The sequence below is a fragment of the Dicentrarchus labrax genome, unplaced genomic scaffold (assembly GCF_905237075.1).
Source record: "Dicentrarchus labrax unplaced genomic scaffold, dlabrax2021, whole genome shotgun sequence".
Lineage (NCBI taxonomy): Eukaryota > Metazoa > Chordata > Actinopteri > Moronidae > Dicentrarchus > Dicentrarchus labrax.
In genome coordinates this window covers 11,556,586-11,582,852 of record NW_026136706.1, presented here as the reverse complement: position 1 = coordinate 11,582,852, position 26,267 = coordinate 11,556,586, and the positions used below count along the sequence as shown (strand labels likewise).

General features: G+C 40.1%; 2 protein-coding genes across 6 annotated transcripts; one reads left to right on the top strand and one right to left on the bottom strand.

Moving 5' to 3' along the window:
- Positions 1-120: 120 nt before the first annotated feature.
- On the bottom strand, positions 121-9,657 carry zgc:152951 (uncharacterized protein LOC569013 homolog). 2 transcript variants are annotated; one of them, XM_051403565.1, is made up of 11 exons: positions 9,490-9,657; positions 7,676-7,915; positions 7,450-7,570; positions 6,086-6,238; positions 5,706-5,900; positions 4,458-4,531; positions 4,167-4,364; positions 3,738-3,875; positions 3,553-3,642; positions 3,119-3,262; positions 121-2,941 (listed from the first exon to the last, which is right to left on the bottom strand). In XM_051403565.1, exons 2-11 carry the CDS (start codon positions 7,913-7,915, stop codon positions 2,813-2,815), a joined length of 1,482 nt encoding a protein of 493 aa, XP_051259525.1. In that variant the 5' UTR covers positions 9,490-9,657; the 3' UTR covers positions 121-2,812. The 2 variants fall into 2 exon arrangements, with proteins under 2 accessions (XP_051259525.1, XP_051259526.1); XM_051403566.1 differs by lacking the exons at positions 5,706-5,900; positions 6,086-6,238.
- Positions 9,658-10,152: 495 nt separating this feature from the next.
- Positions 10,153-13,016, top strand: cunh3orf38 (chromosome unknown C3orf38 homolog). 4 transcript variants are annotated; one of them, XM_051404716.1, is made up of 4 exons: positions 10,153-10,372; positions 10,676-10,851; positions 11,809-12,053; positions 12,167-13,016. In XM_051404716.1, exons 1-4 carry the CDS (start codon positions 10,231-10,233, stop codon positions 12,549-12,551), a joined length of 948 nt encoding a protein of 315 aa, XP_051260676.1. In that variant the 5' UTR covers positions 10,153-10,230; the 3' UTR covers positions 12,552-13,016. The 4 variants fall into 4 exon arrangements, with proteins under 4 accessions (XP_051260676.1, XP_051260677.1, XP_051260678.1 ...); XM_051404717.1 differs by having other exon boundaries at positions 10,157-10,357; XM_051404718.1 differs by having other exon boundaries at positions 10,159-10,372; positions 12,188-13,016.
- The last annotated feature ends 13,251 nt before the right edge of the window (positions 13,017-26,267 follow it).

The following is a 26,267-nucleotide window of genomic DNA, read 5'->3' as shown; positions in this document are numbered from 1 at the left end:
GAAATCTTTTTTGTTGCACATTATTCATATAAATAAACAAGTTGTTTTTATTAGTGTCATCTGTTTTAAAGCAGATATGTTGCATGCAGTGAGATAATACAGTAAAGGAGACAGCAGACAGACTCGTTATATAGTTTATTTTTTTGTTTGGCATTGCATATTTGCTATTCATAAACATATTGCTTCATTGTTAACCCCAGGAAGGAAAATAGAATGATTATATTAGAATTGCTTGCTTAAAAAAGTTTTTGCATCACATTTTCCTGATACATGAGGTAATTTTGAAAAAGGACAGGGATCTTCAATATAGTAAATAAAACCCTTTTGTTATGTTTGTTTTAGCCCACAACAAGTCTTCCCCTTGTGTTTTACGCTCAGTCACTCTAATGTTAAGTGTAGTAAAGCCAAGGGTGCACTTGTCGCTGAAGGCTTGTGTTAGCAGAAAAGGTCTATTGTTAAGACTGAGTGATGCAAATTTTTGTTGACGGATGGCTTGGTTTTACACTATTGTGTTCTGATATTAAATGACACTTTATTTGTCTAACGGGGGGGGTAAGTGTTAAGGTCCGCCTACGTTTTATGGCTGAGCTTACAGGCTAGAAACAAAAGCAGTGATAGAGGCAGTCCTGCTATAAGACCAGCATTCAAGATTGGAGAGTCTTCCGGTATCTCAAGCCGCAAATGCATTCCAGTTTTAACATGCAAATGTAACCATACGCTTTGGTGCTGCTTATAGCTTAAAGACAAAGAAACTGACAGTTATAGTAATGTCCGTGACACGATGCCTTTGCAAAGGAATATGGACTATGCAGAATGAGCTGAAATTTGTTAAGACTATACACAACATGCAGCATACAGTGCATTGATTGCATCAAAGAACTTAATGTTATTCCCACTCACATTTTCCTTTGACCTGAGATAAGAAAATCCTTGAATTATGGAAACAGAGAAAGCCCCACAAATACTTTTTTTTTTTTCCCCAAGCCACACACTCGTTATAATCATATACAGTATTTATATTAAACTTTTAAGGCCAGGTAAAATGAAAAAAACAAAAACAAACAATGAAGTTGAATTTCAATGTTGAAAACAGTTTTGTAAGCACAAACTCCACACACCAAAAACCTGCTAAACTAAATAAAATCAAGACTTAAACTGCTACATGACTTCTGATTTGAGTAATGAAAAATGTTTTCAAGACTGAGAATTCTTTTCAGTCCCCGCGGATACCCTGGAATAAACAGCCAGATAAACACAGCCCATTATTCTCATAAGGACCAGCAGTGACTCTTTGTGGAAAAAAGTACAAATGTGTCTCAACAGCATTCAAAGTTGGCGATAAACATGCAAAGTGTCAGAGTGCATCCCAAATGGGTGTAGTTTTCATAAATATTTCACAATATTACTATATTTTTTACTAAATAACTGTGAAAAAACACAGCAGTAGCACTTTTCCGATTGAAAATGGAAGACCTGGATCAAAATGAGGGGTGAACAACCAAGTAAGTTCAGATAAAGAAAGGAGGACTCAAAATACGACAAGGGGTCGGAAATTTAAACTGATCAAAATATGGAAAAGTCTGAGCGCTGCATCTCTTTGTGCTCTCTAAACAAAGACACAGTCATGTTTTTTTTGTTGATGTTTTTGTAATTCAGTGACTGGATCCTATAAAAAAGGATGCTGTCCACAAACATGGGGACTTCAGAGGACAGAGCAGCCTCATAGCCACCGCACCACACTGCAGTTCCAGTCCAACCTGTGCCAATCCTTTGGGTAAAAAGGTGACATTACCAGCACCTAACCAGATTTTGTTTGTCCAATGAAAAACAGCTTGATAACTGGGTCATACTTGAAAAAGGAATGTTTTACAAAAATGTGTAAAAGGCCAACATCTGGTGGCACAGCCATATGATGATACACTGATGTTCCACTACCATTAAGTATTGCAACGGCTATTACTTTCTTTCCCTGTAGAGATCAACATCAGCTGGTTTACCTCCGCAGGTAAAAAGAAATGGTGCTGAAATGATGGAGCAGTACTGTGGGGAATCTACAGAATCTGCTGAACACGAATGAGTAGGTTTGTACGTTCAAAAGGGTTTTGTTATGGCTTGTCAAGGCAGTGTGTTTGGATCAGCCAAGTTATCATCTCCATCCGCTCTGATTAAATGCTCCACATAAATAGTCCAATGAGTGCTGTATTGGACAGAGAAGATTGTGACAATCTATAACTCCTGAGTTGCTGACATGGTGTTTAAAAACTAGGACTGGAGAAGAGGATGAAAGTACAATTTGTTATATTATTATAATAATTATACAGTATGATTTTGTATTAGCTTTCTCTGTGAGAATTTACTCTAAATAATAAATAATTTGGGAAATGTACAGATTTTTAAGCTTTGTCAATTTAAATAGGACAACAATAATGGAAGTCAATAGCACAACACACTTCCTGTTAATCCTGCTGCTGTATTACATTGTTTCGGTGTGCAACTTGATTTCTAAAATAGGCTCTCAGTTGTTATTACTTCAAACCAATAAAATTTGAATGTACCACTCATATGCAGAACATGACTTTCAAACATAGGGTGTAGGAGCTTACAATAAGACCATAAAGCTAGGATAAGCCTACAAGATAAATGTGATTCTATGATACAATGCAAAAACACTCCTTTCACTTGGATTTACAGTTTGTTTTGCATAAAAACATTTGCATGGTTGAGGACCAGTGGACTGTATTTGTCTTCACCAACCTTCTGGGTTTTTTTAAAGCAGACGCAGCTGGACGTGTGTGTATTTGTGTGTGCATGCTCAGTGGGAACTGTTGCTGCTCCAGTCATAAGGGAGGAAGCTGACTTTGGTCTTCCCAGCAGAAAGGACGCCCTGCAGGCTGGTCTTCTTCGGAGAGTCACCCATGTGCTCCACCACCCACTTCAGCAGCTATGAGAGAGACAAGATGGAAGAGAACACATGCAGTGAGGTTCACACTTGGGTTAAGATTATTGGGTTAGAGTTTTGCCAACAAATGCCAACAGACAGCAGTGTCTCTATCGCTGGCCTGAACGATAATTCAGTGTCTCTATATGTACACATAAGGCAGCTGGGAGTCAAGATTACCTTCTCATCAGTGCCTCCAAAGTCAGCCTTGTACCACTTGAATATCTGACTGAGTCGCACTTCTCCTTTCCCAGAATCCACCATACAGCCGTCGTCATTCTCCAGGAAGGCTTCAGCCGCTATGCGGAGCTGGCTGTCAATGTCCTGGTGGATCAGAATTGATGTCAGACCATTCAAGCTCTTAGTAGTTAACAGATATGATGTACAATGAATCAAGACAGTCCCCCAGTACATTCCGCTGACTAAATAATTAATGAATCACTAATTAATTTATATATTCAGCAGCTTTATCAATGAAAGACCATTATATGGCTGAGACAGAATTAAACACAGACAGCAGCACTGGCACATATAACAAGCCGATAGAAGAGATTTATATAGTCTGTAAACACAAGAAATGTATTTGTATTGTAAGTATTTTTTTATTAACTTACCTGTGGAGTATATGTTTTAATCGGTGGGCAGCCCTTTGCGCCACAGTTCAAGGCAAAGTGAATGAGGGGCTCAGCATCTGGAAGGGCCACCTAGTGGACAACATGGGAGATTTAATTCAACGTCACCATTCTCATTGGTGACTCAGTGAAATGTTCAGCTGTGATTTAACAGAATGTCTGAATACTTGTAGTCGTGGGTCTTTTTTGGAGAAGGGCTTCAGAAGCTGTGCGACACCTTTTCTGTTCCCTCTCAGAACGCCGTTCTCAATGTCCTGTAATGTGAACACCTCTCCTCCAATGAGGTAGCTCACATAGTTGAAGAACTACAAAATGCAAAAGAGACAAATATTTTTAATAAATAACATAATGTCCTTTCCTGCAGAAGTGCCTGTGAACCGAATTAAAAATTAAGACCAAACAAGCTTAATGATTTCCCTGAAAAAAACATTTTCTGATGCACAACAGCTATACACAAAGACACCAGGAAATGCTGTTGATAGGCTTAGGGCTTCCAGGAACACCTGTAATGAAACTCAATAGGGACTGTGCAATATGGTAATGACTAGGGTTATGAGTATTTTTTTTGTTTAGTTCGAGTATGAGTGTGATCATACTCTGTATCTTTGCCACATGTTGGTGGGGGCCCCTAGGCGTAGGTACCCATGGATGACCAAGGCGTTGTAGATGTTTATGAAGAAGGCCAGCTTCTCCTCCCGACTCAGCGAAAGCAGCTCCACCCTTTGCAGCTGAATGGCTAGCTCAGAGTAACGCTCAAAGGCAGGGTTCACCGACATGCCTTTGTAGTCCACAGACTGTGGGAGAAAGGACACAACGGTTAAAAACAACCAAACATACAAACAAATAGGCTCTGCGCCAGAAGCCTTTCGAGTTAATAAGGACATTACCTTGCCATCAGCAGAAAGATGCTCGGAGAACAGTTTCAAAATCAGCTCCCGTAAAAGCAAAGAGAGCTCGGCAGCTGAGGGAGAAAGAGAAAGGGCAGGGGGCATGGTTAGTGTTTGATATGCTCAATAGCATGTTCTGGTGAGACAGACCAAACCAATATCTGAATGGTTAGAGAATTGATATACTAAAAAGTAACTGTGTCAGCATAGTCCCAGAATCTTTATTGGACTTGAATGTAAAATCAACAAAGTTCACAGCTGGATTTGAAAACAGTAACAATGAGTTGGGACAGAATTTGGGCTCTCTAACATAATCAGTAAGTGTATATTTAGAGTAGCTGTGAGATAAACCCATGAAAAAAAGGAGAACAAAATGCATAAAGATCAAGCTAACACTGGCGTTGTACAAACTAGATTATTATTAGCAAACACTGCCTTTGAGAAAAGAGCATTCCAGATAAATTGAAGAGAAAAACTGCCAAGCATAATAACACTTAGGAAAGCAGTGATTATAATCACCTCTGTGTTGTACAGCACGGATTAGCTTGTTGGTTAGCCTCTAGAGGTGTGCAACATTCAGTTATAAATACACCAACACAGAGCCAGGCAATATGTCTGAAGAGCATCACAGAACAGAAACCTTTTGAGAAGTATTAATCTGTCAAAAGAGGACACCAAACCCACACAAAAGCAGAACATGACTTTGAAATAGGGCTTCAATGATATATATTGTCAGGCCAATTTTCCTGAATTGATTCCGATAAACATTATAACATAATATAATTATCTCTCATACTGCATCATTTTTGACCAAAGCCTGCTCAAGATCCACTGTTAAGCTTTTTTCTGGAGTTTTAAACTGTATGTTTTGGCCTTCATCCACTCAGTTGACTGAGCAAACTCCATCCACTGATAAAGACCATGAATTCCAGTTGAAAGCTCTGCAAAAAGGTCGTAAATGGACCTTGAGTTATGTGTTACTTGGTTTTTTGTTGAATGATCCTTTTCAAATGATCCATTTTTTTAATGAGAGGCCATTATGAGATATATCATTAACCCTTACTTCAGTTCTTACTACCACAAAGCTCACCGACAGAATACACAAACCCAAGCGAACCCAAAAGGATCATATACCAAGCCAGCAGCAAAAAAAGGAGAGGGGGTTAGAGAGCATTGGAGGACACCAGTCAGCGTGAACCTGGGATGCGATGTGTGTATGCCCCAAAGCCTGGTCCACTCCTGACCTACCCTGGATGGGACTGCAGGCTGCAGTCTGTCCTGCGTTGAGGGCTGAATGAGGGTCATGCTCCAGCAGCCTGTACAGTGTGTCCATGGTGTCTTTCCCTTCTCCAAAACTGCCATCCTGCTGCCCACAGCCACGTACACTGACCATGTACTTCTTCTGCAACAATGCTTGGCCAGTATTACAGGCCTCAGCCCTGGCTGGCATACACATGGCCACAGTCAGGGGTTGACAGATCGGTATTTCACTAAACTTTCTTTGTATGAATCAGGGCACTCTGAGATAGTTTAACAAGTTTCCAGATTGTTCTAAAAACTTCTAAAAAAAAATCAAACTGACACAACACCGAAAGCCTGTTTTACTGCAGGTCTACAGCCTTACTTACCCATGCCCTTCTCTTTATGCAGCCAGTCAACCAGTTGATCACCTGAGAAGCTCTTTTTGTATAATGTCAGTCCCCTTCTATGACTGCCAATCACAGTGCCATGTTTGAAGTCCTCTACCAGGTCCGCCAACTCATCTCTCTCACACTTAAACTCTGTGAGGGCAGGAATATGCCAAGCCACACATGTACAAAACACACATAAATGCACATGTTCACACACATATGTGTGTAATAATATGTGGAGCTATGCAGTCCAGCAGCATGTGTGGAAAAAAAAACATATCTGGCTGGTGGAAAAGGAAGCGCGTCATAACTTCTTCCTATTCAGCATGACTTTTTTTTTTTTACATTTTTCAGAAAGAACCAACATGGCAACTTGCTTACTGTACATGTGAGGACAGTTTAACCTGTTTTAAGTCCATAAAAGGTATTATAGAAAACATTTTCTACATGCAACTAGTTAGCCATAAGGAGCCCAGCAGGTATTACACAAATAACTGTCTTCTCATATTAATAATCCATGAGCACAAATGAACAGAATGACATTATGTTGTTCCCATTTTAACATGTTTGAGGGATGTCAAAGATAAAACAATGTTGTCCATCCATCCAAAATCCCCAGACAAAACAGCATTAAATCCAAGTGGGTCATTTATATTAGATTATTCATGGCCCGACAACATGAGTTGTTCGTTTATCACCACATCAGTGCTGGGCTATACACACCTCATAGCAGCCAAAGCTGACCGGTATTGCTGGAATACTATCCAATGTAGTGTCTATCCAAAGCTAGCTAACACTGTATTAAAATATTTCTCCACAAAAGGCTGTGTAAACCGCCCCTTTGGACTGATGTTGTTTACACTGTAGGGAGCTTAATAATCAACTATAATGAGGTACTGTGAGACAGCCTGGTGCTGCTGGGCTCATCCAGAGTATCCAGAGTATCCAATATTAGCAGGTGATGAGTAAAAACACACACACACCTGCTGTTACCCATCATGTCTATATATGCCAACACTAGTTGTAAACTATAGCTCATCAGAATCAATCCCTCGCAATAAAGAAGTTAGTGTTAGTTACTCAGTGTGGTTAATTTCACTCTTTGATAACCCATTTCTGAGCAAAACAATCTGAAATTGATCTTGTTTTCAAACTAATCCACCAACATTAAGCAATTAATCCACCCTAAGGACAGAAAACACTGTACAATAGTTAAACACACCACAGACTGTGCACTAAGAACAAGTCAAGGCATTATGGACAACAGGATTTTATGCACCACATTTCACTTCTGTAATATAATTGGCTGTTCCTACATGCTGTGGTAGCAAAGGTGATCTGGAAAAAGCAAAAACTCTCACCTCCATCAGTCTCCCCTGCCGTGCTGTCTTCTGATTGGTTCTCCTCTGGTAGTGGGGGAGCGTCTGCTGGAAGAGGCTCTTCCTTGACCAGATTCACCAACCTCTGAAGCTCCTCAGGAGCCTGAGGGAGTGAAACAGATCAACACGTACATACAAGTTTAAAACACAACAATAATAACAGTAGATGCAATTTGGATTTTTTTGGGGTGTTTTCACTCCTCCTCACCAATTTCTGTAGGTCATCATTGCCCCCGACATGAATGTTGTTGAAGAAGATCTGAGGGACTGTGCTGCGTCCTGTCAGCTCCTTCACCCTGGCTCTTAGTTCTGGATGCCTCCCCACATCCACGTCACATACTGGTACTCCCAGACGCCCCAGGGTGGCCTTAGCCTGCACACAGTGTGGGCAGCCCTGGATGGAGTACACCGTTACTCGGCCCATAGGACTGCTCTCAAACTCCCCCATCTGCAGCAATAATGGAAAGATAAGAGAGCAAAGAGTTTTAAGCTTCAGCTGTCCAGAGATAATTGGCTGAAGAGCACCGCACTTTTCCAACGTTCTGTTTTACATGTGTACACACTTCCACAAAAGAAAACATTTCAGCCCTTTTTTTTCCTCTTTCTGCTGCCTACTGAGCAAATGGGGATTACACAGTAGGTGCTTTGCCCAACATATCTTAACTATGTCAAGACCATAATTAAACATGAAGTCTATTGGCCTGAATGAAGCCTTAAACTATTGCTCTTTTTATGGGTTAACAGCAGGCGATTTAACATGTTGATCTCTTTGAGAAAGTATTATAAAGCTTTGTTCTTCATGTGTAAACTATCAGTGTAGATGTGTAAGTGCATAGTGTATGTGTTGTGTATTTGTGCATACATTTGAGATTACTTCACAAACACAAATAACATTTCTCTTTTTCAACATTTAGAGGGGAGATTAGAGGAGAGGAGAGCTAGTTTAAAAATGACGGTTTATTTCTATATACTTCCTGAAAGAGAAGTTGTTTCTCTCACACACACACACACACACACACACACACAAAATGGTGAAACTATTAACCATTAACCATTTACCGTTGAGTGAGATTAACTCATTCCAGTATGTGCAACGGTTGTGGGTTTGGTTTATTTGTGTTTTGGGTTCCTTGAGGAAGGAGACAGTTCTTCAAATGCTTTTGCAAAGTGAAGGAATGAAATCGCTTTCCTCAACTTTGTGTACTTTCAATGATATCTAAATCGTAGTTTAGAGTGATGTCCTCCTGGCCTCACGAGAGGTTTAAACCAGTAATCTCACAATCCTTTATAACTTCTAGAGAGGTGATTATGAGGAAGCTACTTTTGGCTGAATTGGGAAATAATTGGAGCAATTTCCTCCCAGCTCATTTCTGAACATTTTCTCCTGTTGAAAGCAGGCCAGTGTGATGTGTATTTCAACTATGATACATGTTAGTGACTGGTTTTGTATGAAGTTAGCCAATGACACAGTTTCTCAATAATTCTGGCACAACTTAATGCCAGCAGTCAGTCAATATTAGTCTTGTCTTAGCAAGAACTAGATTAAACCACACCTCTTGTAAAATTAGGTTAAGGTCCCAGGTTTTGTCTCGATTTCTAAATCAAGGGCAGTGACTTTGCAACAAAAATATACAACTGATTTAATACTGCGCTAAAGTAAGTGCAACTCTAATACCACATACCCCTGTTTGATAACTTCCTCCAAAAATGAGTCCCCAATTGTAGAATGACACTTATTGTTTTAGGGTTGTATACCGTTATCAACAACACAGGCTATATTAACGTTAACTTAAATTAATATTAAAGTTGTATTTCACGGATTTTAACGAAGAATATGTTTGTATCTATAACTGAACACAAGTAAACTAGCAATAATGAAATCACTACACAACCCTTTTAGTGACTTATGAGTAACACTAACGATATTAAACACTATTTAATTTAGGAATTATGAACTGGCGTTAACGAGCTAACGTTAATGTGAACATAGTAGCAAATGATAACAACGGTACGTTAACTTACCTTTCAGCGACTGTAATTTCAACTTGCTTTAATGGCTCCTTAGTCCTGTTGATTAAAACATATTAGTTAATCCGTTGTGAGTAACGCCAGCTGAGAGGTCGCTTGTCTTACACAGCTGGACCGACTGTACCTCATCACTGCGCAGGCTAGCTTATATTAGCAGCGTTGAGCTAGCGAGCTTGTCATATGATGCCTTCAGGTGCTCCTCGTAAACTACACATTCTAGCGTTGCTGAGTGTAACACACTGTCAGTGGTAACGTTATAACATAATACCCCATAATCTCAATTACCATTATAAACCACATTGTATGTTTCTACAGCAACAGGGGACAGGCCTGCAGCTGCCTACTTTACATATTATTTGGCCAATAAAATAGAGATTTAGAAAACCAATTAACTTTAATTATCTTAAATGTATTATTATTATTATTATTATTATTATTATTATTATTAGTAGTAGTAGTAGTAGTAGTAGTAGTAGTAGAAGTAGTCGTAGTATTAGTTTGTACCATTCATTAGTTAGGGTTGTTTTTAACCTTTTTCAATTTGAAACATCAATGATTCCTACAGCCATGAAGGCCACACGGGCCCTGTTTTACAGTAGCAACTAACGGTAGCAACCGTCGCTTTGAGCAGGAACGTTTTTCCTGCTCATACTTGTTCCGGTACGGACACTTTTCCAGCAGGACACAAATAACGGAAGTGAAGCTTAGCTATTTATTGTTTCTGCGGCGTCGAAGATGTCGGGACTGTCAGAAAGAGAGCGCGCTGGATGCATAAAGATACTGCAGTTAATGTCAAAAGGCGACTTACTCTCACTTAGCGACACGGTGACGAATAAACTGATAGTTGTGGAAAACGTTACAGGTAACAGAACACCAGGTAACGAGAGAGGACGTTGGCTAGGATACCACTCTCATCGTCGACACACGTTTTATTTACATTAATAATATTAAAACACATAAATATTATCCACATTGCGTGAGTTAAACGTTTGTATGAGCGGGTATTAAAAATGTACGCCAACCTCGTTTTGTCACACCGAACAGACGTGGAAGTCTTCAGAAAGTAAAGGAGACAACGTTACACAACAATGCTTATTTATTACGTATTATTAACAATAACAACATAATGAATTTAAAAAAAGGTGCTCAAATTATACGTTGTGTTTATCTTTTAATCTAGAGGCTACGGAAACAATACTTTCCTTCACAAAAAACGCCGAGGAGCTCCTGAAAAGGAAGAAGGTTTATCGCGACCTCATATTCAAGTACCTGGCTAAAGAAGGTGTGGCGATGCCCCCGAGCAGTGAGAAACACCAGCTGGTGAGGAAGACGCTGGAGCTATGGTCGTCGAGGAAGGTAAGGACAGGAAGTCAGCTCAGCCAGGTGAGAGGGTGAGCTAGGAGTAGATGGGCAGTAACATTAGAGAGACACTTTTAGTACCACCAGACTTCAGAATAACTTCTTTACTCTGGTTGTGTGACACTTAAAATCATCCTCATTCTTTTTATCACTTATTATTTACTGTTTATAATTTTTTTTTGTCTTTTATGAGAAGCATAAAGGGGACACGTCCAACCCCTGTGTTGTAAAATGCTAAAGAAATGAACTTTGTACCTTGAGTAGAAGAAGAGAACTTGAAGGTTGCTTGAAGTAATGTGAAATCCACAATTCCTTAAATCAAGTGTGATATAGTTTGGTGGGCTTATTAATGGCGTTCAAAGCATAAATGTCAAGACATTGTTACCGTTGAAATAGTGAGAAAAAAAAGGATGCTTAAATCTGCCAATAGCATCACTAACAAGGTGGACAAGAAAGATAACGTCCAGTTCATGTTGGCTGAGAATCTGTTGACTTGAGAGTTGTAGCTCAGGGTAATTGGAAAGATCATTTCACCTGATAATGTAGGTGATTAGCCTGGGAAAGAATAGCTTTACCTGAGTTTGGACGATTATAATACATCCTGATACGAGTTGGAGTTGCCTAGTGAACAGTTTTTAGGTAAATTTAAAAAGTGTTGATATGTACATACAATAATATGTTATTATATACAACATGTTAATACGATTGTTTTGATGACTCCTCCATAACACCTCAATGTTTTTCTGAATGTACATTTTTAAGCTTTCCCAGAACTTTAAGGATTATTTAAAAGATTCTCTAAGTTTTGGTTTTAATATGTTAACAGCATTTATGTCTTTAAACTCATATTGAAGTGCCAGCTATTGCTACTTTACTAGTCAAGAGACTTTCTCTATGGAGGAGGAGATAACATTATGACTTGTTGAACAACTGAAAACATCTCATTCTTTTAAGGCTGGGGTTGACGAAAGCCTTCTAGGAGACACGGATGAGACCAGACAGAGATCGTCAACAAAGATAGCATCTGATTCCACAAACATGAAGGTCGAGGTTGGCTTTGACCCACAAGCCCTCGGCCAGCAGTTCTGCCAGTGGTTCTTCCAACTCCTAAACAGTCAGAATCCCTCGCTGGGCCAGCAGCCTCAGGACTGGGGGCCTCAACACTTCTGGCCAGATGTGAAGCTACGCCTTGTCTCCAGGTAAGGATGCCATTAACAGTAACTGAAGTTAAAGTGAGAAATTGACCTGTGTTTTACAATAGTTACAATTAACTTGGGGGGAAAATAACCCCAAAACTATGCCGTGATGACAGATCCGCGTCTCTCTTTCTCAGAGCTGGCAGCGAACAGATGGAGGAGTTCCTGGGTGCTGAGCTGGTTAACCTTCGTCTCCTGGCCTTGACGAGGGACGAGCACCTCCTCCTCAGCCCCAACCTGGACCCTCTTGGCCTCAAGGTCCTCGCCTCACCCCATGGCTTGGTATTGGTGGCTGTAGCTGGGACCATCCACAGAGACGGAGCCTGTCTGGGCATCTTTGAGCAGATATTTGGCCTCATCCGCTCCCCCCTGGAGAACAACAGCTGGAAGATAAAGTTTGTCAACATGAAGATTAGAGGACAAGACGCTCTGGGTGGGACAGAGGTGGCAGCGCCCGCTTTGAGTTATAACTCCACTGAATTGCAGCTTCTCTGCAGTTGATGACACTCGTTTTTTTTTTACCCAGTAATGGTTTGATTGTCTCTCATCTAACTTTCCCAATCACCATTATCCGTTCATCCTTTATAACCACCTTTACAGTTGTTTTCAGATATCGGATCTGGCAACTATAGTGGCACAAACCCCTCTCCTAACTTTTGTTTATCAGTCATGTCAAGGTGGTAGGTAGACACTGTTGCATATAAATCTACTCGGCAGGTTCATCATTGATGTAACATAAAAAGCATGACTCAAGAAAAGGACCCCTTATTGTTTTTCTGCTTTCCATTAAAATGGAAGTCTTTGCTGCTATCGGTTGTGGAAACATTTTGCTTCAAATATACTTTGAGGCCGAGCAATTTTTTTTTTTTTTTTTTGCATGTGCCTTATGTAAAATATAATTCAAATACAAACATGGATGTGTTTTTGTAAATATGTATGATATCAAATATAAATGTTATATTAACATTTGTGTTCGTGTGTTCCATAACGACAAGTAAGTCACAACTTATAAACACATTAAATATTGGTTATGTTCAGTAAGACAGTCAATCCCCAAGGCCTGGTGCTGGTGGCTGTATCAAATGTACTGTACATATAAAAATATCTAAAATGTGATATATGCTGTCTGTACTGCAGCATTTGGACTTTGATTTATTTCTATCATTGCAGCTTTATACAAGTTTATAGGTACACATTTAAATGCTGGGGGGTAAACATGTTAAAGGGCTACAATCTGTGCAATTTGGAGCACACTTATCTGTAAAATTGACAGCTGTTAATGAACTATACTACTATAATTTGTGCTTTTTAAATTTCTAGTTTTATTTATTGCTTCCGTTACACAGACAATTTTGTGATGCTTCATTGATGATGACTGTGTTTCATTTTGCTGAATCACTTGTGTAGCACTATGATATTGTGGGCAAAATGTTGTCACATGAATTTACAATGAGTTATCTTGTGATTCCCAGCAGTAGAATAGCTGCCTCAATATATAGAGGATAATTCTCATATTTTACATTTTGATAGCATAGTACACAGCTGTAGGGAGAATGACGGTGTTTATCCTGGTGCACAGTTTAATTTGGCACAAAATTTGCGTGATGGATGTAAGCTTCATCCAGCCTCAGTAAAAACAGAAGGAGGACTACTCTGAATTACTTTAGTTGTTCATATGGACTTCAGATTTTGTGCAGTCCCATGGTGCAGAGCTACTTGTGGAGCATCAACTGATGCCGTATTGTAGGCTCTAAAAGAAACTGTACAATCATATAATCATGTCATTCAGCAAAGTATTGTCCAGATGAACAGATCACGTTTTCTTTCGCCAAACGTCAGTCCAAAAGTTTCTCACATGTAATACTCTATGTTCATCTTGGTATTTCACAGCAAGAGATATGTGTTTTTCTGACTTTTCTAGGCATAATGAATGAGTATATTTTACATGTAAATCATATTTATGGGTAATTTATTTGCCAGCAGAGGGCAAACACATTGTGTACATACCACAGCCTAGCAGCTCTGTAAATGGCTCTCAAAATGTATAAAGATATAGTTTTTAAGGCCAAAATTGAGGATTGAATATTTTTTGTAAGTATTCAATATCCATAAATGTGACCATTCCCATGGCCTTTAAACAGTTTTGATTTCAAACTAGTGTGATTACAGACTCACATCCTCCCACAGTTTGTCGGGAATGATTTCTCTGGGTGGTCAGACATCTGATATAAAATATAAACAAATTCACTAGCTGTGGTCAGGAAGAAAAGAAACTAAATCACATTTTACATTTTATTTTTTTATCACATGCCAAGAAGGAAGACACCATGCAGATCCCTTCCTCCTCCTCGTGCCTGAGACCAGTACAGGAGGTTCAGCCTCATGTGCTCTACAGGACATCAGGAGATATCAGGAGAAAACAGCTGAGCAACGACGAGAGGCCTTAACACACAGACAAAAGGTTTGAAAATACAGGATATATCCCCATAGCAGCTTTTCACTAACTGTTACTTTTAGTTAAACACTAGCTGCACAATAGGCCACAGCATTTTCACAGATATGCTATTTGTTGTATTCCCCAAAATTACCTAATTAATCTACAATGAGTTTCAAAAGCTCCAGACTGACTCTTTCTTTACGAAGTGGACCTGGTTTTCTATTGATTCTGCTCTGTCATCCTAGTCAGGGCTCATAGGGTCTGGTAGGGCACAGATTATGTTAGTATGACTCTGTGGCTTTGGTGGGAAATGTTACATGTGGGAAATTATTCTTGGCAGCTGTTTTCAAAGGTCCCTGGAACAGTTAATATCTGTGACTGAATGGGTCGGAGCCGCATGGCCCTTTGTGCTTTACTGGGCCATAGTTGTGGTGAGGGGAAACCACTGCAGCCATTGATCTCAGCCTGTTCACCTCTCAGAAAGAATAATAACAAGCTGCTTGCCTTCTGTCTTTATGGCACTTGGCTTCTCTACGTTTTAATAAGCGGTTTGGCCACGGGCGCAGCTCTGACGCACGGGTTCAAAAATACCGCTGCAGTGGCGTCTGGTGATGGTTTTGACTCTGAGAGCCGTTTCTTTTTTTTCCATTTTCTTTCCCCTCTTCTAATAGGAAAGTGTGTTTCTCATAAAGAAACATGCTAAAACTTAGATCCATGGCTCTTTGAAATAGCTTATGGGTGGTGAACCGTGGAGACTGCTGCTTTAATTGTGAATCCATTTTTTCCACCTTTTACTTTGATTGTGACTGATTGGTTGTTAGGTTTGCTCTCAGAAAAAGCCCCATTAGTTATCAAAGATTACTTTATTATACGCTTCATGCTACAGCCATTTTTCACTTTCTGACAATCTGATGGCTTTACAGAACCATTAATGCCAAAGCGTATTTTTTTCAAATGCCTACAGCAGTAATTCTTAAAGTGGGGCCCAGGGACACCCAGGCTTTTCTCAGGGAGTCCCTAAAATGATCTCCTTATGCACTTTTTGGCAAAAAGATTTGGATTGACACATATTTATACTAAATATTATGTCAATATTTATTTTCTTTTGGTCAGTGACAAGTCAATATGACTTGACCTCATGACAACATGAGACCAGAAGAGGGCAGACATGCTACACCAGAGAGAGTAGGGACTTTGATCCTTGGCCAAGGGAAGAGAGGCAGGGAAAAAATCCTTTTAACACTATTACGTGAGGAAACTCATCAATTCCTAAGAGCAATCTGAGTGAGCTGATGTTACCAGGCAATTTCTATCTGGCCACAGCCATGAGGAAAACTGTAAATTTTTCTAGTTTGAATTGTCCTCCATTAAAGTAATGGGGTTCTAAAAGAGAGACACGTTAAACTGTTGCCTTTCATAGGCACGAGAGCGCGTATTTCACAAGTTATTGAAGTGTCAGTAATTTATCGGTACCCGTGAAGGTGTCAGAGACGGCTTTAACACAATACTCTCTGCAGTCTGCACTCTCTGGACAATAAAGAACAGGATTTATGAAATGGTAAGAGAATCAATCAATAGGCAATGATATTTCTCCTGCTGACAAAACACGTTAGAGGAGAATTCAATCAAAGTTTGACGGAGTTGCTTTGTCATTTTGTTGGACTTGCCCTACAACCCAGCAGTGTTTCATAAACCAGTACACACTAAAACTGCAGAGAAACAACCACATAACTCGCGGAGGGGGGAATGAGGTCAACAGCTTTTGGCATTGGTGTTAGAGCCACAATCCACAATTCTCCAACCTTATACTTTATCTTTTGCTGAACAGGGATTAAGTTTTTACTTTTTGTTTGGTATATGGAGTTGACCGACTGCTGCGGCCTTTTTCAAGGCTTTTATCACTTCTACACATGACAATTATCCTTACATTTTAAGTTGATCTCAACAATAATATTGATGTTTTGAGTGTCCCCACATCTATTTTGTTAAGAGAAAGACGTTACATCACAACATTGTGTCCAGTCACTGCTTGCCACAAAGTAGAGGTAATTTCCTGGAAAGGTCTACTTAAGACGCAAGCAAAGTAATAACATTTACATTTTAAGGACATTACACAAAGAGTGAATGAGTTCAACAACATTGTGGCATCTGTAGAATCAGGTTTGGCCTCATGTTTGTTTGACCTTACATGACCTTTAAACCCTTGTTGGGAGTGTGCGCTTGAGCCCTTCATTTTCTGTGTGCATTACATGTTGCCCCTATAGCATCTCTCTTCATTACATTCCCTGATGTCTGAGCTGACATCATTGTTCCGTTTCAACACAAATTGGTTTGGACCGGACGAGGCAGCCGTCACAGTTCATATCAGTCCCTGCTTTTGGCCTGGTGGTGTATCCTTACACATGCATCATTATCTCACGTAAACAGTGGAAATGCGAGACTGCCGAGGGAACGAACGCCATTCAAGGCAACAAAGCGAGGGCTGAGTGAAAAGATCCTGGGCGGTGACGCTCTCGTTTAGCGTCAATTAAAGAAAACAACAAGCAGAGCCGTTTCTGAAGGCAGCTGGATTCAATGTGTTTATTTATACTGAAGCAAATATGTATGCTTGAAGGAATGCGTGCAACCAAGGATGTTTCAATCAGAAAAACATGAAGGGAACAGAAGGGTAACCAAAAATGTCCCTCACATTGAGACGTACTTGAGTCGAGCTTGCACATAAAGCCCTCCCCACTTCTATCTCTCTCTCTTTATCCCTTTATGTTTTTCTGTCTCTCTTCCTCTCTCAAACATAGTAGCTCCACTGTGCAGCTTTGCACTGAGTCCCTTTCGTATGCAGTGCAGGGGCCCCAGTGAGGGCCTTCCCTTGGCTCTCGAACTAAACAGAGAAGATGGTGTTATCAGAATGCTGCCAGGAGGTTGTCAGCTTGTATTGGGCCGGGCTGACAGAGTGGCCGGTTTGCGGATGCGTGTCGATGCCAGGCTCCCAGCGCCTTCCCTCCGTGGACATCTGCTGTGTGTGGAAAAGCTGTGGAGTTTGTCTGTGGTTGCATCTTAATCCTCCATCTCTTCGGCTCCAGCCATGCCTGGCCGAGCAAACCAGCAGCTCTGCTCGCCTTGCTTGTATTAATTGCCCTTGCCTGGCTCGCTGTTTGCTTCTGATTACACTCATTAATTTCAATTCCCCAGGAAGCCACCACCACCGTAGCTGCCTGTAGACAGGCACACATACACACAAATACACAGATTCATTCCCACATACATGCATGGGCAGGCATAAATGCATGTTCGCATGGACACAACCTTGCAGTTTTTTGTACAGTGTGAAATAGTCAACATTCTTTCAATTGATTTCTTTGTCTCACTATGTTCTTCTCATTTGGCAACACCCACATAATAAATACTGCAATTATGGTTCAAATTAAGGGCGAGGCAGCTATAGAATAACTACATTTGGGTGAGTGGGAAAGTTTGTTTGGGCAGTGCTCTAAATACTACATTCCATATCAATCATCTTAAATATTTTTATTATATTATTTAGTATTTGTCAGTTACTTAAACTAGATTGATAAATTATTGATCTATATCATCATGTCATTATGTACATATGTTGACATCATTAGTTTCATGTAGCCCGTTTCCTGTGATCATATGCACAGATGCAAACACACCCTGTGTGTCATCAGTGGATGGCTATTTGTATGTCATTAGCAGCTGTGAGCTGTGCCTGCTCACTACCTCGACTGGTCTCTCTCTGTAAGACAAGGGACAAGAAGAAAGTTGCTCTGACCTGCTGGTCATAAGTCAGTGTCCTCAACCCAGCAGGTGGACCACATCTGGTAAAAACCCAACATCTGGGCCGGCAGGGTGGCCTCGTAATTACAGCAGTGCTGCAGACTCAAAACTGCGAGGAAAAAATCAATGTCAGACCACATTATTACCTTTGACTCATTAAATTTTCAAGCTCATACGCAAACACTTTCCACAGAGCAAATGTAGCATAATCAGCAGCTTAGTGGCAATATTGATGACGGAATCATATATTAAAACCTGCCCTTAATGGACAAATATGGAACTATTCCTGTGTGTGTGTTTATCTAGAATACACAAAAACAACAGGCAAAATATGTGGCTGCATGCAGGTGTGTGTTTCTGTATACATGGATGCCCACAGGTTGCAGTATCATCCACCGTATCATCAGCTTATGTTTTCTTTTGTCTTTTAAAGTTGAGAGTGATGTACCAAGTGTGGCTGCTACTTCTCCTCAGCAGCCACTAAGCCGACCTAAGGAGCAGTAAAACCCTCTCATAATTCCAAGCTGTGTGGCCTCTTGTCTTCTGTCACCCTATCACCTCAGAACCTGGGATTTTCTGGGAAAGCGGGGCTTCTGGACTGACTCATCAGACAGCTGTACCTTAAAGGGCCTCGTGGGGGCGTCACCCTGAGGGTCACTGCCCTGGGCTGTGATTTGACGGCCAGGCACAAATAAAAACCCCTGAAGCTTGACAACTTCCTCGCTGAGCCCACGTAACCCAATTAGCGAACCATTCCTCCGTCGGAGAAAATGAAAACATTCCGGACTCAAATTCCCAAGGCGGCTGTAGTCGTTTATTAAATCCATTTCTTGTTTCACCCTCTTCCTGAGATTTTCTAGGACTGATTTAAATGGTTCACGAAGGAGTGACTCAACAATCCAATGTCTTGCCAGTGGGTTGAAAATATACAGTACTCCTGGCTGCGCTGAATCCTGCAGACAAGGCAGAGAATCTCACCTCATTATGTTAAACAACTGCTACCTTTTTTAAAGGACACCCAGATAATGAGCACAGATTGCCTCAGCTCTGTGGGTGCTAAAATCCTACATTACCCAGTGGCCAGTGTAGGCTGCTGAAGATGCTGGAGGGTGAAGGCAAAGACCAAGTGAAGAATCACTGCTCTAGTAGAAGGTCATATTGATTGATAAAGCACCCTGTGGACTGGCCTGTGGATTGCTCACCCCCCATAGTGTGTTTGTTGTGGGATACCAGACTGCTGCCCTGAAGGCCCTGAACAACACAGACAGGCAGTGAAATCAATGACTGTCTCACACAGGTTTCTTATAGGTTCTTCCCAATCATCTAAAGTGGCTCCCTTGGCACTTCTACTTGCACCTTCCTCCACAAAAAAAAATAGCATGATTTGTTAAAGATGAGTTCAGAGTAGAATAGCAAGAACCTTCTTCACAAAAGCAGCAATCGATGACTGAAGAAAGATTTCTCTCAAAAATAAGGGCACCCTGGCATTATAAAGCAACTCGAGACAAAAATACCACAAATTCCAGCCTGTGAAATATGAGAATGATGAGGAATGCATGTGAGGAAGGCTACATTTGCCTTCAGAGACCTGGCCCCTAGTGTCTTCTCTCTCCCTTGTGGACATCTGACAGAGCCAGATAGGCCTCCTCACTGCTGACAGCCAAATGTCCTCATCCATCCTCATCCAGGAGGCCCGCAGGCGTCATCAACCCCGTCTAGATTTCCCCTGACGAAACCCCAAAGCAGAAATCTCCTGCCCCAAGCCCAGCAAAGCAATGGAGCTGGGAGTGTCCCTGTGGAGCCTCTGTCAATATGTCATCATTGTCATAGCTGCCAGTTGGCAGCATAGTAACCCGCTGCAGATGTGTCAGCAAAACACTCTCCATTTTATTTTACTTTTTTCCCACTGAATATCCATTGCATGATACAGGCTTCTTCTCTGTATTCACAGGACGGGTCATAACTCAAGCAGTCCATGATGTGCTTCCCATTCCTGTGACGGAGAGGTATTTGTGATGATGAACAGACACATGAGGGAGCATTTGTTTTGTGCAAGGGAGGGGACTTTTAGCTGGGTGGCGCTATATAAGCAGACGTAAGCACTTACGGTCCAACCTGGTTGTGCTGACAACACAATTTTAGCTGGTTTGGAGACTAAACCAACCGTTTCATAGGATGATACACCTTCAATACAAATGTAGCGTATGAATTATTTAGCTTTATCCTTTGTGTTTGGAGCTACAAGGGAAAATGTGAGGCTTTGCCTGTAAATAAATACTTTACAGGTCCCCTCTCTGCTACAGAAAAGACAGTGTTCATAGAAATGCTTTCGGAAAAAGCTTGTATAGAAGTATAGAAGCATCTAGCCTATAGGTTTTAAAGCAGAAACAACTGTGCCTTTTGAACAAGGTTCTGAATGTGCTTGCTATGCAATAGCTGTTCTTTTTAATGCCACCATCCATCCCCCACAGCAAGCTACTGTGATGTGCAATAATAATCCACAACAGTAACATTGCACAGAATTGAACAATATTTATTCATTGAGACCAGAGAGTGCACTGTAAATATGAAGCACTTTGCTAAAAAGCCAGGAAATCACGGCAATATCATGGCCATTTGGAGAACAGAATCATACTCAGTGGAACATTTCTGGGCTTCATATCATCAGGCCTGAGATGGTAATTGTTTATACTGCATTTAGTGAGGGTCGTAGAGAAAGTGTCTAGGGGAAAAAGGGACAAATAAAGAAAGAGGAGAGGCAGAAGGAGAACAAGTGAAGGCAGACTTCTCCCTACAGAGTCCCTGGCAGCATGTCCCTTCCTAGCAAATTACAGGAAATTGCAACTTTGCAGCTATTGCCATGAATTAATTCTGTGTGTCAAGGAGGAGAGCAGAACAAGTCTACACATGTCACCTTGACCTTCCCTAGACTGTAATGTAATGCTCAGCTAATAGGGGACAAGATGACTCTGAGATTTCATTTCAGGAGCAGCAGCGGTAATGGCACAGATGATGATCATGACTCCATTACATGCAATTGGATTTAAAACATTCGAGATATTTTGTTTACTTCCCCTCAATGAATAAAGTGGGGGAAACAAAAAACTTTAACTGTGCACTGAGTGTGTGCATGTTTGACTTGTGGCAGTGTTGTATTACTGGTTAATACTCTTCAACATGGACTTGTACAGTATGGGATTGTGTTATTGTATTGAGTCTAGCTCAGTGGATTCTGGGTTGAGAGAGTCAGACTGCATGTGAGGTGATGTGTGACCTTTGACCAGGGAATGTTTTTCATAGCCAGGTCATCCATCTTCATTTTCTCTGGGTGGTTACTGTGCTGTGCTGCATTAATTCAAACAGCTCGAGGTGTTTGGATAGCTCGTTCCATCGGACTAAACACACCCAAACTGTCTTAAATGACATCCATCAGTCAAACTTTGTTTCAATAAAGGATCAGGTTAACTTCATGTTATCACTTACTGTAATTGAACTTTCAGGGATCACATTCTTCTGCTAAGTAAAATGTGAAAAACAGGGTTATTGGGAATCACCCCAGAGATCTGGAGAAGCTACAGAAAACATTAATATTTTTACCAAAAGTCATTTCAGCAAATACTATGAAAAAGGGAATTTAGTTCCTATGCTTTTATTAGACTGTTTTACTATTTTTATGTATTTCCCTGCATCTATTTGTTTATCTTAGGACTTTCTTCTTTTGTCTATAAAATTTTCATTTAAAGGACCAGTGGTTAGGATTTAGTGGCATCTAGCAGTTTAGATGCAGATTACAATCCCTCCACCTCACCCTCTCATTCCAAGTGTGTAGGTGGCCGCAAAACTTGGCTACCATACAAGATAAATATGGTTTATTCTTAGGTAATGAAAACACAACTTGTTTTCTTATTTTGAGGTGATTATACTCATAATGAAATAATAAAAACATACATTATATTACATTTCTACCAATAGATTCTGCAAAATGTTACATAATGGACTTTTAAATGTAAAGTACATTTTGAACTGCACTAACCTGGAGGAAAGGTGTTACATACAGATTCTGAATATTCCAAATATCAGAAGCAACCTTAGTGGGAAGCATGCAAGAGCTTCCTTAAGGTTGGGCTCAAACTACCTAACATGCTGCATAAATCATCATTATTTTATCATGAAATTACCCCAAAAACATGTGTGTAATTACTAGGACAACATTTAACTTGAACCGAAGAGAATCAATCAATATTATCTAATTATTATTGATAATTAATTAATTGATAAATAATAGTCTGCGTTAGCAAAGCCAGCTACAAATAACAAACACAACAATATGAATTTGCTGGCAGATACTGAGTGAAAGAAGTGAGATCAAGCCTGCATTGGATGTTCTGAAAAATGACACTTGTTTAAATGACCCCTTTGTTAGATGAGATGAACCATCGCATGTTTTTTCTTTCAATTTATCTGATATAAAGTGAACTGTCCTTCCTGCAGCTATAAATCCTGAGACACTAACAAAGTGAAGGAGCATTCAGATCAGCTCGTTCCAGCAGCAGTCGATCGCCATCCTCCCAAGGACGCTGATTGACATTTTATACAGCGCCTGCAGTTTAGTGGTATTGATGGCATTCAATTTAACTGTATATTCTTTTAATAAGGCTGCTGCCAGATGCCTGGTGCTTTCAAAGTGCTCTTTAAGAGACAGTGAGTTGCAGAGAAAGGGAGGGAGACCCAAAGAAGGTCAGGATTAAGTGATGCGCTTTCTCTAATGCAATTATTTTAAGATACTGGCTTTTTTTTCACTAGGCTGGGAAAACACAGTGTTCAGACTGACACAGTTTTATTATTTGGCTCTGTACTCCAAGACATTTGTAATGAAACAATGACTATGAGGTTAAAGTGCCTTCTATCAGTTTTAATTTCCATATCAGATGAAATTTATATAATTGACATAACTGGAGGATAACTTGATTGTCCCAGTAGATCCTTTGCAATGTTTAAAGTCCTGGCTAAAGTAAACACTTGGTATGTTCCCTGAACTCTGCCAGGCCTTCGAATCTTTACTTTTTACTTGTTTCAGGAACTTATTGCCTTCAGTTTGGTAAAAGAAAATTCACAGAGATTAATGCCATGTGATGGATTTGGTCAATCAGAATAATTTCTGTCGAGGAACCCTGAATACAAAAGGTTCCTACTCCAAAAAATATCCCTGTAATGATAATAATATTTGCAAAGATTTTGCAAACGAGACAGATAGAAAATTAAAGATACCACATATCAACAAACTATAATCTATAACTATATATAATATTTGAATTAATTTAATTTAAATGATGACAGTTATCATGCCTCATGAGTCAGAGGGCTTTAAAGTTGTATCTGTTTGCATTGGATGCTGTGTGGGTCTGTTGTACCTACAAGTCCTGAGCCAAAACATTAAAAGTGTTTAAATGTGACTTTGTCCTCCTGTGCCTCTCCAATCAGGTCTGGGGTACAACATCTATTCCCAGCCATGTTTTATTAATCCATCTGCATCCCCAAAAACTAGGCCAGTCACACAGAGCCCAGACTATCCACTTGTCCTTTGTACAGATGGAATTATTGTTTTATTCTGTTTTTATGAAATAAGAACTGTCTATCTGGGGGATACACAGAGGAGCAAAAAATAGACTACAGAAGCACATGTGATTCAATGTCTCCGCTGTACTAATACACATTCTATCAATATGACTATGCAACTTGCAGTTTTGGACACAATAATGAGCAAAAGAGTTTGCAATGAGTTTGACAGCCTCTTGTGTCCAACACTGAAAGGCTTCCCCTTTAAAAATGCCATCGGGCATCCACTTAGTCTAGACGCTCGACCACACAAGGCGACACTGGTTGCCCTCAGTCTTAGACACTGCCATCTGTGTGTGTGTGTGTACACCAAGCTACTTACACGAAAGGAAAAAGAGATTCATGTGGCACACATGTGCACCACGTGGCTCTGTCAGAAAGAGAACGAGTGTGAGACGCCCCCCCTCCTCCCCCAATGGGTACAAGGAATCTGTGGCAGACAGTGTCACCCGCCTTGGCTACTGCTTTAATTAAAGCCCTAATGATAGGCTTTCAACTGAGAAGCAACTTATCATCACACATAATCGCTCGGCGCTAGTTAGCCCTGGCAGAATTGCAACCATCTGCTGTGCTAAGAACACATTCTGATCATTCTTTATATAGCACTAGTGGTTCACATACAGTATTTATATTAGGAGACCCCCATTATGTGAAGTCTGTTTAAACATGGTACATTAATGGGGCACATCTGCGTATGAGGTGCTGGGATCAGCACTACAGATAACTGGCCAAAAATCCTCTTTTTAGGACATCATTAAGATAATTGGAACATACTAGGTGATTGTTTGTTAGATTTTACTGGTTATCTTTTTTATGTGAGTTTTTATTTCCTTATTTTCTTCATCCCCTGTCTCCATTAACCACTTGTCATCGAGTAGATTTAAAAGTCCTGAAATTAGCGCTGATTATGTAGGTTCAAACATTTGTGTCAGTTTCACACACAAAATCCATTTTGTACTTGAACTTACCTGCAAAGATAAAAGAGTTGTTGTGAGACACTGTGTGGAAGACTCTTGTTTATTAGGGCCTGAGCAATAACTAGTGCAAGGACCCTATTGTATTTGAAGGAATTATATATTTTCTATTAATTTCATTTTTTATTTATTATTAATGTAGCAAATTAATCACTTTTTTTATTTATTTGAATCTCAGAACCTCTCCAGACGCAATGACAAGACAAGGACAGGTGTGACTCAATAAGCAAGTCCAAGGGCATACATGTTCGGGTTTGTGTGTTTACAAGAAAATAAACTGGTACATAGCCCCTGTAAAGTGACAGCTTGTTAGTTTTACACTTGTGCTGGTGATATTTTGTTACCTCTGAACAAAGCCAGACAAACTGTCAATCTAAGTTATTTTTACCCTGCAGACATTAATGTGTTATTGATCTTCTCATCTAACATTCAGCAAGAAAGCAAATAAGTGTATTTCACAAAATGTTTTGAAAGTTAAAGACTCACAAAACCTTTATGTATTTATCCAAATAAGATAAACTGTCTTGTTTACACAGATCTATCACAAGTTAGGCTTGTGAAGAATACATTTAAACTGGGTATTTGATGAATTTTTCAAAGTGAAAAAGTTCCTATATGTTGAGGCAGTTAAAGATGCCCTATAAACACAACAACAGTTTGATCTACTGCATGAGAGAAATGCCACTGTGAAAATCTCCATATTGCAGGGGTATTGCATTAATTTCTATAAACACCATTTACAATGCAGGTTTCAGTAATTTATTGTTTTCTTAATGTTTGATTTGTTGACAGAAACAGAATTACTGAGCCACAACAGACTGTTTTCACACTTTCATTAGAGCGTTTTACTTTTCGTGCACACAGCAATGAGATTTACTTCCGATGAATCAATCTGAGGTCAAATAAGGAGCACTTAGGGATTATTTACTAGCTCTGAGACACAGTCTAGCTGACAGAAAAGCTGCACCCTAAGAGCTGATGTAATTCTTCTCCATGTTGGGTGCCTCAAATGCTCTGCTGATAGAAAAAGCTTTGGCACAGCAAAGTGATGAGAGCAGCTTGCCTCCACTGATGTAAATCCTGCCTCTGTTTACTGAGGGTTCCTGATCAAAAGAAGGATGGAGAGATGAAGGGTCGCAGGGAGAGACATGAAATGAAAAGGAAGTTGCAGAGTTGCGAAGCTGAGTCACTATAGGTGTGTGTCTGAGGTGGGCTGTGGGGTTAATAGTGTGAGTTTGTGCAGGGGTTTAATGTGGGGGTGTAATAATCCGTATTAAGCAGGGAAGAGTGTAATATTTAGTTTTTTCATGTCATTCTGAATTCATATTAGAGCAGGTCACTTGCCAGGGTTGTTTAAATAATGTGCAATTAATAAGGTCCAAATTCTGCACCAAA

Bases quoted from the DNA above. Each gene is read 5' to 3' on its own strand.
- zgc:152951 (XM_051403565.1), bottom strand. From the start codon at position 7,915: ATGGGGGAGTTTGAGAGCAGTCCTATGGGCCGAGTAACGGTGTACTCC. The intron at 3,876-4,166 runs GTATGATCACAC...TGCATTTTGTAG, and splicing joins ACATGTGGCAAAGATACAGA to TTCTTCAACTATGTGAGCTA. The intron at 2,942-3,118 runs GTAATCTTGACT...TCTCTCTCATAG, and splicing joins TTGGAGGCACTGATGAGAAG to CTGCTGAAGTGGGTGGTGGA.
- cunh3orf38 (XM_051404716.1), top strand. From the start codon at position 10,231: ATGTCGGGACTGTCAGAAAGAGAGCGCGCTGGATGCATAAAGATACTG. The intron at 10,373-10,675 runs GTAACGAGAGAG...CTTTTAATCTAG, and splicing joins TACAGGTAACAGAACACCAG to AGGCTACGGAAACAATACTT. The intron at 12,054-12,166 runs GTAAGGATGCCA...CCGTGATGACAG, and splicing joins AAGCTACGCCTTGTCTCCAG to ATCCGCGTCTCTCTTTCTCA.